The following is a 12,390-nucleotide window of genomic DNA, read 5'->3' on the forward strand; positions in this document are numbered from 1 at the left end:
CCATTCAAGTCTGATTGGTAGAGAAGTGGTTGTTATGGGAAACCAGACCTTATCTTATACTGCCAAGTCCCACAAGGTGATGTATAACATTCCTACTCAGAAACACTGAGGTCTACTGGGAGTAAACCGGCTGCTAAAATAAAATTGACTTGCATGGTTGTTCATCCAACACGAGGAGGAGAATGAGATCAGAAAAAGGTACAACAGCAGAAAAACAGTAAATTTGAGTCCCAAGTAACGACCAAGAGGAACCAAATACACAGAGAGATAAATGAACGGAAGAGAGAAGCCAAATTAAGGAGGACTGTCATTGGCTGTCTTCTCTGAGAGGCAGACTAAGGCAGGCTCATGGTCCCAGCAGTGAGAGCCAGAGTCGCAGAGCTGATGAGTTTGGTCATTACTGATGTGTTTTAAGCTCATTAACCCCCTCGTGACTGGACAAAGCAGAGGTATTGGGCACAGAGTTGGGAATTACACTTTAGATAATGTATGATACGTGTTTCTGCTTTGTGTCCTGAATAATATTAGCCTTTTATTGTGAAATATTTGAGAAGGGAATTTGGTCACTCTTTGGTTAAACGTTTTGCGAATCGTAGACGTGCGACGCATCACCCGTTACGGAACAGTTCCACAATTGTTTGCTTTATTGCCGAGAGTTAGATGGGAAGATCGATACCACTCCTATATCTATACGGTATATCTGATGTTATAGCTAGCAGCTCGTGCGCTTAACCTAGCTTAGCATAAAGACTGAAAGCAGGGGTGAAAAGCTAAATGGCTCCAGCTCTAAATACAGACATGAGAGGGATATTAAACTTCTTATTTAACTCCTTAGCAGGAAAGTGAATCGTTTCCCAAAGAATGTGGAACAATTCCTTCAATTTAGGTGCTACTGTCCACTGAAATGACCAAACTATGTCAACCTATGACTCTGGTAAAGAGGGAGGTCAGCATAGAAATATAAAGTACTAGAGTTGAAAGTACTGCAGCTAACACCGGAATACATCCAACAAGAAACCACGAAGGAGGTGAGAAACGTGTAAAGGTTAGTAACCGTCAGCTCGAGTGCTTTTAGTTTCTATGCTGATCTTTTATAATGTAGCACCAGCACACAGAAAGAGAGAGACAGAAAGAGAGAGAGAGACGGAGAGAGAGAGAGCACCCCGGCAACCTGCACATACCCAACAGAAGAGGTTGCATCATGGGTAACAGATTATCTAGGTTCGCTTTGAAGATTGTTGTTCATTCAGTAGGAGGAAGCAGACCCCTTCTGGGAGTTCAGTTAAACCTCAGGAATCAGCTTCCCACAGTAACTTTCTGATTAAAGATAATTCCTGATTAATGATGAAAAATCTTACTTTTCCCCCTCATCTTTGCGTGACAGAAACATTTCTATTCAACATGTAAGGGTTACACCTTCATCCCTCTTCACTTAGCCTTACACACTTTCATGACACGTCCAAAGCGAGAGAGAAAAACAAGACCTTTTCTTTTTTTTTCTTCTTTTTTTTTTAAACGTACTCCCAAGTCACAAAAAACAGGAATTATTCTTTAACCATTAACAGGAAAATAACACGAGTGATCCCAGGTCAGCGTCTAGAGCAGCGAAAACCTCTAACATCAGCAAGCTGAACAGGAAAACATGAACAAGCCACTTGACCAGTAAGTGTTCTTCTGCTTTGCACAATGGCACTTTGAAGGAGGGACTGAGGAGGAGGAAGAGGAGGAGGAGGAGGAGGAGGTGCACAGAAGGTGTTTCTATGTAGAAGTGTGCCGTCTGTCTGTGTAGCATCTATCAACTAGGTTTTTGGACCAGCCAGATGAGATCGGTAGAGTCCATCTCCTGACAAGGGAGGACACTGTAGGTGGACGGGCAGATGGAACGTTCCATCATGTCCACTCCAGGGGGGGTTTCCGGGGGCCTTTGGGCTGAATGCAGCGGTTACCGAACCCTGACAGAAGATGGGAAAGAAGTTCTTAGCTGGGTTTGTTTGACTTTAAACCGAATGAAATAGAGAAAACGTGTCTTCCCCCGGAGGAGAGTGTGCCTTCAATATTTGCCCGGTCTCAAAAATATCAAACATTTTCTGCATATGCAGCCCAAAGCTACGTTTCCATTCAGCAAAAAGCAATGCCACACACACAGAAAAATAAATGACATTTATAAAAAAATACATGTTTGTCAGAAAGGCTTGCTTTCACAGAGACTATAAAAATCATTACTTGTGCAAATGATATCTGTGAATGACTAGTAGAAGCCCGACCAACGACAGCATCCAAAACAAAAAGGCAAGATCACTGACAAATCATGTAAAAGAGGTTAGACAGCAGACTTACCCACCCAGGTCTGCCTTGCTGTCTGTTGCCGTGGTGCCAGCAGATGCAGGGTCAGCTGGAGATGTCTTCTTAACACACTCTGACACATCTGCAAACAAACACACAGATTAACGGGGTGGAAGCGCTGGGTGAATATACGTGGGTTTAAAGGAATACGTCAGAAACAAAGAGATCATTTGTACATCAATTACTGACCCTGTGTGACCTTGAAGAAAACTTTGTTTTTCCTCGCATGCCTCCACGGTGAACAAAGAAAAACGGTGCAAAGTCTCGATGAAATGAAGTAAATGGCAGGCACGCTACTCCTCCGTGCGAGCACCGTTTACACGGAAGCGTTTGAAATAGGAAGGTCTTTCGGGAAAATGCATGTGTTTGGGAAGCAGGCTGTTTAAACTGCACGAGTCGTGTGAGAGATCGTAAGCGGAGGATTTGATGTAGTGTTGCTGTGTTTAAACGCAAGAACTTTCACAGTTTTTGGATTTCTCGTTCACTGTGAAGGCATGCAAGAAAAACTAAGCAATTGATGTTCCAATCATAATCTTTGTAGGTGAATTATTCCTTTAAGTGCTCAGGAGGTGTTGGAGATTTCAGATCTGTAAACTGCATTAGTTTCACTGATGTTACAATAATTACAAACGTTATTTCTATGTCATTATGACCATTTAACGTCAATGTAGTTTGTACTGAAAAGACTAAATGCTAGTACACAGTGTATTTAATCATCAGGTTTGACTTGATATCTCTTTATGTAATAACATTTGGCTGAGTTAACACGTGTAGTCCTCAGGCTCAAAAGCCTCATTTGAGCTGCACCACACCTTTCAGCTTCAATGCACAAAACCCCACATCACACCCACATGTAGGAGTATATCAACATTACTGTGAAGTTATACACACTAATAAGCGGTTAAGAAACTTAGTTCATGACATTTAAAGGCCAGCCTTTAAGCAGGAAAATTAAAATACAGCCTTTATTCTTTATAAATGCTCCTATCGAGTTATAGTCATAGCTAGTGAAAACAAATCATTACAGAATTCAAGTCCAACAGTTATTCCCTTTCGATTATTCTGTCTCCGTCACACACATGCTGAAACTGCTGAAGCACGAAATTGGCAGTTTCATCCCTCATAAGCATACACACACATTTTACATTTCACCACTCGATAGACATGTTTTATCTTCTCCCCTTCTCTGTCCTCCTGTATCTCTCTGTCTCGTTATTACTCGCTCTCTCGCTCTCTCAGCTGCCCTTTTGACAAATGCTGTCAGTCTTATCGTGCGCAGGCTAATTTGTAAAACACTGAAGGTCTGTTTCCAGCTCTGCTCCGCTGACTAACTACTGTGAATACGCATAAACACACAAGGACAAACATGCAGAGACTCCTCTGCACAGAGCAGCACACAGACAAAGAGACAAGTTACAATGTCGTGCGCCGTCGTACCTTTATTTGAACCGCTCCATTCAGCCGAGGCTGACGTTTTCCCGTCCAGAGGGTCTGACGGAGAGAGAGCAACAGACAGAGAGTTTAACTAAGAAAGAACTGATTACAGATCAATAAAAAAAACTTAACTTCGACACACATTCACACCTTTCAAACTCTCTGCTCTGTTAAACCAACCTCTCCTCAATACTTCAGCCTTACAGTGGGGAGACAAAAACACCCAACAAAAGGTGCAGTAAGGCCTTCTGCTCATCTGTACGAGTCAGTGTACGCAAGTGATCGCTAGGATCCTTCTTTGATCATAAAAAGCAGATGATGACAATAAGGAGACACATTATGAAATGATATTAAAGCCTCAAGACTGCGTAGCTGTACCTATAATACATTCCTCTACATCTATCCATCTATACACCCACTAAATCACTACTAAAGCGATAAACCAATGCTGTGCCCCAACTCCATACTGCACACTAACTGTGTACAGTACTCATCTTTCTAGTACACTGTGTGGACACAAGAAATCCACACACTGATTTATACACACATCTGATGGGGTCAAATTGATCCCGATAAGCAGATGATTATAATCCTTTTATTTCCGTACTTCTCAAGCAGATTACCATCTAATTGACATTTGTACACTGTATTTATTATACGAGTATAAAGTAATTAAATGGACAGCTATTTACTGAATTCTATCGACTTTTAAAATACAGTATCGATGTTTTTTATATTACTGCGCAAATGAAATTACTGTACTGTTCAAATACACTATAAAACAGGACATTCACTACTGTATATAAAATATAGTTTAATGCAGTTCAAATTATAATTAGGCTATAGCCAGTATTGTGCGGTTTACAAATACAGTACCAGTGCAAACAGGCTACTAAGCCACATGGCAGGTTATCCATGCCTAATGTAAAAGTATAAATACATGTATTGTTATGTTTGGAAATAAACACTGTAAGCGGACTACTTCTAGAAGCAGAATATTTAAACAGCATTTGTACAGGAATGATTCTGTCCCCAGCTTTTTGATCCACATCAGCAGTAATAGGAACACTGAGACAGGACATGTTGGATGTCATCATCAATGGAGTATACTTTATTTTGTCAATTTCATGCATGTAGTACGGGTTGGGACTCAGCTCGTCACTGATCATACTCTCTTCCAAAGCCTTTCCTAAAACACTGCACGTCTGAAATACTACCAATGGTGCCCCCTAGTGTTGTAAAACTAACAAAGCGTCTCACAAAAGAAATGCACAAAGTAGTCCATTTCATCTTATGTGGTTGTGTGTATATATATATATATATATATATATATATATATATATATATATATATATATATATATATATATATATATATATATATATATATATATATATATACACTCAGAACACTAGACAGGAAAAAAAGACAACAAGGCAAAAGGGTGGCTGAGTTATTTAAGAGAGAGGACGCAGGTCTGATACCTGCGATATGCGTGTTCATTTTCTATTTGAAGAAAGCATGAGAGACCGAGGCCTGATCATACATTGTAAGATAAGTGCAGCAGATAAAATGAGAATCGAAAATGATGTTCCTCCTTTTTCCAGCTCATATCAGAGGCTTCAGACTGCATCAAATAACCATTGGTGATGGTTTCACTCACACTGCTAAGCATATGATTCGAAAAGTCTTTTATTCATTGATCCACCTTCTTTGACCAGCTATAAAAAAACAAACACCAGAACCCAGGAAGTGACCCAGTGAATCCACTGCCCTGGAAACACACCTGTGAATCTAGACCAATGCAAACGCACCTGTGGCCAGCAGGAAGGACTCAGGGGTCCTCGCAGGGAGGGGGGGAGGGGAGTCATCGCTGTCCCAGCAGTCTTGGTTAAAAGGTCAGAGGTTAAATGAGAAGCAACGTTAATCACTGGCCCCGATAAGAAAGACAAGAGATCGGCAGTCAAATGTAAACGATGCAAAGAACAGGGCTGGAACTCATAACAAGTGTTTCTTTGATTCCTTCTCTAATAATTACGGCACATTTGAAAGACAAAGTGATATAAACTGCTTTATTATAAAAAGTTTTAAAAAATCTTTCTGGTCAGCTTGCAAGGTAAATTTAAAACATAGATATGCAAATATAGAAAAATATTTGACTGCATTTTGTCATAATTTACAATATACTGTTATTTGAATTAACTTTTTATATATATAAATATATATATAATATATATATATATATATATAATATATATATATATATATATATATATATATATATATATATATATATATATATTAAAAACTAATTATTAATATGTTTATTTTCCTTATGTCTTATTTATTATATGCAGTATAGAATATATGTATTTATTTTTTGTATTCTTTTTATGATTATTATTGTCATTTTTATTTGTGTTCTTTGGTAAATGCAAACAGACAAAACTAATGTACTGTTTTTATTCATAAACAATATTCGGAATATATCATAAGTGTCTGTATTCAGTGCTTTGGATATACTGTCCCTGAATATTTTTGCATTCTACATCTTTATCATCTTTTTTCATTGATTGTGAGCGACTACAAGTAACTAAAAGTATCAGTCATGGTATATGTAACAGAGACAAATTAATTAGTTTAATTAATACAACATGTTTAATACAAAATTCATATAATACTGAGCTCTCATCAACGCTGATACTGATGCTCCCTCTGAGTGTCAGGACTGTGTTTGACATGTCACCGCTCTCAAAGGAATATGTAATGATAAATAATAATTCACATTTAATTTCTGGGACTGGGGCTTAATTTCTGGTTAATAATAAATGTGGGGTTAAGTTAATGACGCAGCAGATTGAGTTGCATCTAAAATCATTGACATTCTCCAGTCAGCCATGACTACATCTCCTGATTGTATCCTCTTCAAATGGAGCATTATTAGACCATATCTATCTCTGTGGGCAATGCTGTCTTTTAACGTTGCTTTGGAAAATGACTCATGGGTCATTACGTTTACGATAAGCGCCTGCTGTCTGACAATAATAACTTTAAGTGGTTCTCCTTGATAGAAAGCCACGTTTAATCCATTATAATAAATATGGCTCTTTTTAATTCAAGCACAATATTTAAGAAGTCATTTTGAATTAATGACCTTATAATCGGTCATGAGTGTGTGCCCGTCTCTTTCTCACCGGGACCTGGCTGGTCTCTTAAGGAAACCTGACCCCTTAATTATATTTCCTCCCATTTATCTGGAGGGGGGAGGCAGCAGGACAGCTGGAATTACCTCTGAGGCTCTGAAGGGTCACGGTATTGCCTTTAAAGAGATGTGTTTGTCCATGAGCATAATGTCATTATTATAAAATGTTAGCCTCACATATTGACCCTAAAATAAAGCCGTTTTTATTGCTAATTGTCTGATCTACAGTAATGGCAATGTATTAGGTACAACTAGCTAAAGATAATGAGGCTAGACGCTAGTTTATCTAGCAGGCACCATTTTCAGGAAAACCTCAGGTTAATGTCACTATAAGCGATGAGGGGGCGAGAGCCAAATTACACCGTTGTTCCTAATCTAAACTAAAGTGCAGTTAACAATGCAATTACAAAATCCATCTTAAAAAGACAAAGACACATCTTTTAAGGCCGTTACTGTTACCAACAGAGGGACGGTACAGTTCACCTCGTCTTCTTGTGATGCTGGTTGTGTTTCAATAAACAGAAACTGAATTGGTTTTAGCAAGTTAATGTTAATGTCTTCAGCTGCTAATAATAACAATAATAATAAAAATAATTGGATACTGATTTACAAAACATTAATTACACTGATAGCAAATATCCTGATTGGCAAGTTTTTTATTGCTATATTTATGTTGTATTCTCATCATTTGTATAGCACTTGTTTAAACAGGAGAGGGAGAAATGTATTCATCTCGTAGCTTTGTGATGTTTTATATATTTAATTGCATTGTTTTCCCTTTTTATTAACCGGTTTATATTTCTGCTTTTTCATTAGTTTCCAACTGACTGCTAAAGCATTTTAAAACTGCACTAACCTATATGAAATGTGCAGGATAAATACAATTTGATTGATAAATTGATAATTCGACAAACAAGACAAGCAGCCACCAGCTTTCTATGACCAACCGCAAAGCAGCAAGTTGCTCAACGCAACTCATCAACAAGCAGTCGTTAGATTCTTGCAACCAATCAAACAAAGCAGCCACCGGCGTTTCATAACCGATTCCAAAGCGCGACCGCAGCCCAAATAAGTAATGTGCCAGAAAGCCAAGCAGACCAAAACACAAATCAGTCCACTGAGGGACTGAGGGACATATTTTTGCATTTATTTTAAATATTGGAAATACTTTAGGAGGGCATGATGTATGATGTCAGACATTTAAATGGCTACCATAACATTTGAATTGTATTTGATTACAGAAACATGTAGCTTTCTAGTGTAAAAACATTTCTTTCCACCACTTTAAAGTGCGTCTTGTGGCTCTCTAGTATAAATGAGTAACAATAAAAATCCATGTCGATGTAATTTAACCTTACTTTCTCTTTGGCCCCTGAAACTAGCAGGAAAATTGCATCTGAGTTATGTCAGTGCAACATCACAGGATGTATCTTGAGCACAATTTCTTCTTAAATTCAGTATTATATGAACTGCTGAATTGTGTTCCATGAGGGAAATGTTGGAGGAATTATATAAATATTCTGGAGCGTTTGGGGCAAAATGATGTAATGTGCATTTATTCTAAATAGAAATGCTCATCAATTAGCTGTTTTACTGCACCATTTTAAAAGCCTATGGCTATTTTTATTCATTAGAGACTATTTGGTATTATTATTTGACTGATTTATTCATCGATTCACATGATGCACTCTAACAGTTCAATCCAAATATTTAACGATGCAGTGAAGCCTTATTTCAACAAGCTTTGAACCCATTCAACATCAAAACCATTCCAAGCCAAAGTCCACTTCAAACCATTCCATGTCAGCTCCAATCACAGCAAGAATCTGATTTCAAAATCTCAACATTTTGAAATCGACAAAGAAGAAGGAGCGATCTCAGTCTTTACACCCCAGAAGATTAAAACCACATCTCATAGCTGCGATCGTGACAGTGAGGCCACGCCGATGCACAAACAGCTCTGTGCAACACAAAGTGCGCAGAGTTGGCCAATGTGTATTTATCAGTCTCATGCAGTGTTGATCCTTCACCATCCAACATGCACAACACACACACACACACACACACACACAACTGCACTGAAACACACAAAAACTGGATTTCTTTCATTTCTTTCCCCCGTTATCAAACCCACTCACTTAGACAAACACACACAAGCTGAAAGAGAAAGAGAAGAGTTGTTTTGACAGATGTTTGCAGCATTCCTCGCAAACCAACCAATTAGTTATACAGCCATGCTTGAAATGAGACTCACTGGAACTATCTCTCTCCGTTTCTCAGTCTCTCTCACTCTTTTGTTGTTATTCCATTCCTCCTCGTCTCTCTGCCTCAGTCATAACCCAGCAGTGAGAACAGTAGTGTTTGTTGACAGATACAAGTTATCATTAGCATGTGGTGTGTTGTCTGAGACCTCTGTCTCCTTACCGACACAGAAAATGACTCTGCCGTGTGGTTTCTCTGAGCGTATGTGTGTGAGGATAATAACGCAGTTAAATGGGAACTATGCCCATTTTCAAAATGCATACATGTTATTCCTGTGGTCTAAGACGGTCCAATATCTGTAAACACAAACAACTCTCTCCCAAATCCAAAAACTAGAGTGCTGAAACTCAAATGTGTCATAGAGTATAAAGTGCTCCATAGACAATGAATTAAAAAGATGTTGAACTATAAAACTACAATAGAAATAAACTAATTAAAGAAAAATAAATGTCCTGTTGGTCCACAAAATCAGTTTCCCATTCATTGTCTATGGAGCAGCTCCAGACCTACCTGATGACATCACACGTTTGAAACTTACTTTCTGGCGTTGAGAGAGAGAGAGAGAAGCTCATGTTCACATATATTGATTTAACTTTCCTAGGTCATGGTAATAACATTTTGGAAATTTTAATGCATGTGCTCTTCCCCTTTAACGAGAGTCTAACTGAGCTGGTATGACCTTCAGTGTTTCATGAACCATCAAACTGTATTTTGGTAAATGGCAACTGGCTTTGACAGTGCTTTAATTAAAGTTTTTATCTGGGATTTGTTTTTAGAGCCAAGGAGGAGAAAACTCCGTTAACAAAAATACCAACGTACGTGTGGGCTAAGCCTCGATCTGATTTATTTAGGTAATCCAGTGACTTTCTGTATAGCTGTTAATTGATTATGTCAGGAAAGCAGCCGGTTAGTTAAAGAGAATTAGATCCACTCATTAAATCAAAGCAGCTGATTGACATACTTGCTGTGGTTGACGGAGAGCTCTGCCCTGCGATCGACATGGGCAACACCTTCCGGACCGGCTGCTGCTCGCCGTGGTGAGGGGATGCGGTTACCATGGCCGTCGCCGTGGATACATTAGTACGATAACCCTCCTTTCCTCCGGACATCTCGCCATCCCCCTCCTCGTCCGAGTTATCGGAGTGCAGGGGGTTGGTGAAGCTCAGGGCAGTCCTAACGGGAGTGGAGGAGGAGGAGGAAGAGGAGGAGGAGAGGTGGGAGGAGGAGGATGAGGATGGAGCGACGCGGTCTGAGGAGGAAGACGAGGACGCGGTTTTGGGGAACTGTTTGTCAGGGCTGCTGCAGGTCTGAGCCCACGCTGCATGGCCGGCTTTCACCTCCAATTTCTCCCCTCCGTGCGTCTCCCCCTTCTCACTCTTCACGGGGAGGTGGTTTGGTCTGGCGAGGACGCTTCCGTCTGTATGACTCTCCCCACATCCACCTGCTCCTCCCTCCGTGCCCGAGTCCTCCGACAGCGAGGAGCTAGACGTCAGCAGGGATTGGCCAGAACGGGCTTTGAAGGCGTGGGTTCTCTGCAGCACTACTGCGCTATTGGCTGAACTGCTGCCTATTCCGCCTGCTACTCCCATGGAGGAGGAAGTGTCAAAACTACGAGGTCCTTCCTGTAACGGCACCTTTTTAATCTCAATGCTCAGCTTCCTCTCGATGCGAGGAACACCAGAACATTCAACAGCTGGGGAGAGCGGCGAGGAGGGAGTCTGAGTTTGGCCCGATTCCGATTTTGTCGATGTCGATTTGTTGTTATAGTTGTCGTTGAGATCTAGATTTGAGACCTGGGTCTGCTGTTTTCCACCTAGTAGACTTTGGTCTTTCTGCTCGGCGGGACTGGTCTGCTTGTTTGGACCGGCCTCTGACGTTTTCTGCTGCTGGTCCGTGTCCTTATTCTGACAGGAAAAAGGAAAGGAAAATATTTAAGCACCTTTTGCAAATGTAGCATCACCTAGAAAACAAAATAAGTCGTCCATGTGTTGGGGCATGAACGGGAGTCAAGAGTCAGTATTTAGGGCTAGCTGATCCAGCAGTCTGCAAAGAAACCACAACACTACGTAGATGTGTGCTGTGCAGTTAATTACACAACAAACTTCACGTTGTAGAGATGGACAAAAACAAGCAGACCGACCTGCGTAGCCAGGACGTGTATGACAGGTTTGGGGTGGTAGCGGTCATTGTCCTGCCGTACGTTGGTGACGGTGGGGAAGGCTGAAGGGGGAGAAGGGGTCAGAATGGGGGGTACGGGGTGAGGCTCCGGGGGCTGGAGTATCTCCTCCTTCACATCACCTTCTGCCTGGGAACTAGACGGAGACAGAAAGAAAGAGAGAACATAATTAAAACCCCAAAGTCAAAGCCAGAACTGCACGTTCACAGAGATCAACATATTTTTGCTTTTACGCTACAATACAAGTGGTTTGAATGTTAAAAGACAAAATCTAACATATTTGCTTTAGAAAGAGAGAAGAAGAAGCAAACAGAAGACTGTGGTTCAGGCAATTAGGGAAGTTAAATTGACTTTTAAATTATTCTCTGTCTAAAAAATGAATGATGAAATTAACTTCCATGTAATGTATTTAACATGTCAATGAGACTAAAAAGGGAGTTTCTGATCATGTTGTGAAGTTTAGTCTTCCACCACTAGGTGGCAGGGGGGGGAAATTAATAAAAGGAAAGTAGACAAATGATATGTCCTCTGACCATATTGTGTGTGTGTTTAAGGTTGACGTGATGTGGTGATGCAAACTGACAACATTCTGCTTCACCACTACAGAGTGTATCCCTCCAAATGCATTGTATATCTAATGTTTCTGGAACTGCAGTGCACAGTTGAAGATTTCCTAAGGGGGTATTTATTAGAGCATTGTATTCATTTCTATCCTGCTTTGATTCTTTTCTTCATAGCAAAAAAGTAGTGTTTAAAAAAAAAAAAAAAGACACAATTAATTCTTGTTTCAGATACAAAAGGGTACAAGAGGTCATCTGTTAGTGAGTTCAGTGAATGTGTGTGCTAGTACAGTTCACCATCTGCAGTACTGCATATGGCACTGAACAGTGTTCAACACAATTCTCCCACATGCACAGAACGGTGTGATGTACTTATGAACACATATGCATGCAAATATATTTACAGACGCACA

General features: G+C 40.1%; 1 protein-coding gene across 5 annotated transcripts in view; it reads right to left on the bottom strand.

The window, feature by feature from the left end:
• Window positions 1–1,497: 1,497 nt before the first annotated feature.
• Window positions 1,498–12,390, bottom strand: part of LOC115028233 (tyrosine-protein phosphatase non-receptor type 12) — a 39,766-nt gene continuing 28,873 nt past the window's right edge. The window contains exons 13-18 of one of the 5 annotated variants that reach the window (XM_029461841.1): window positions 11,382–11,553; window positions 10,203–11,145; window positions 5,592–5,663; window positions 3,781–3,834; window positions 2,342–2,425; window positions 1,498–1,952 (exon numbers count right to left, since the gene is read on the bottom strand). In XM_029461841.1, coding sequence (XP_029317701.1) covers window positions 1,891–1,952; window positions 2,342–2,425; window positions 3,781–3,834; window positions 5,592–5,663; window positions 10,203–11,145; window positions 11,382–11,553 — 1,387 coding nt within the window. In that variant the 3' untranslated portion in view covers window positions 1,498–1,890. Of the gene's footprint in view, window positions 1,953–2,337; window positions 2,426–3,780; window positions 3,835–5,591; window positions 5,664–10,202; window positions 11,146–11,381; window positions 11,554–12,390 lie in introns of all 5 variants that reach the window. The other 4 variants (XM_029461842.1, XM_029461843.1, XM_029461844.1 and 1 more) reach the window with 4 other exon arrangements.

This window comes from Cottoperca gobio, chromosome 23, assembly GCF_900634415.1.
Source record: "Cottoperca gobio chromosome 23, fCotGob3.1, whole genome shotgun sequence".
Taxonomy (NCBI): domain Eukaryota; kingdom Metazoa; phylum Chordata; class Actinopteri; order Perciformes; family Bovichtidae; genus Cottoperca; species Cottoperca gobio.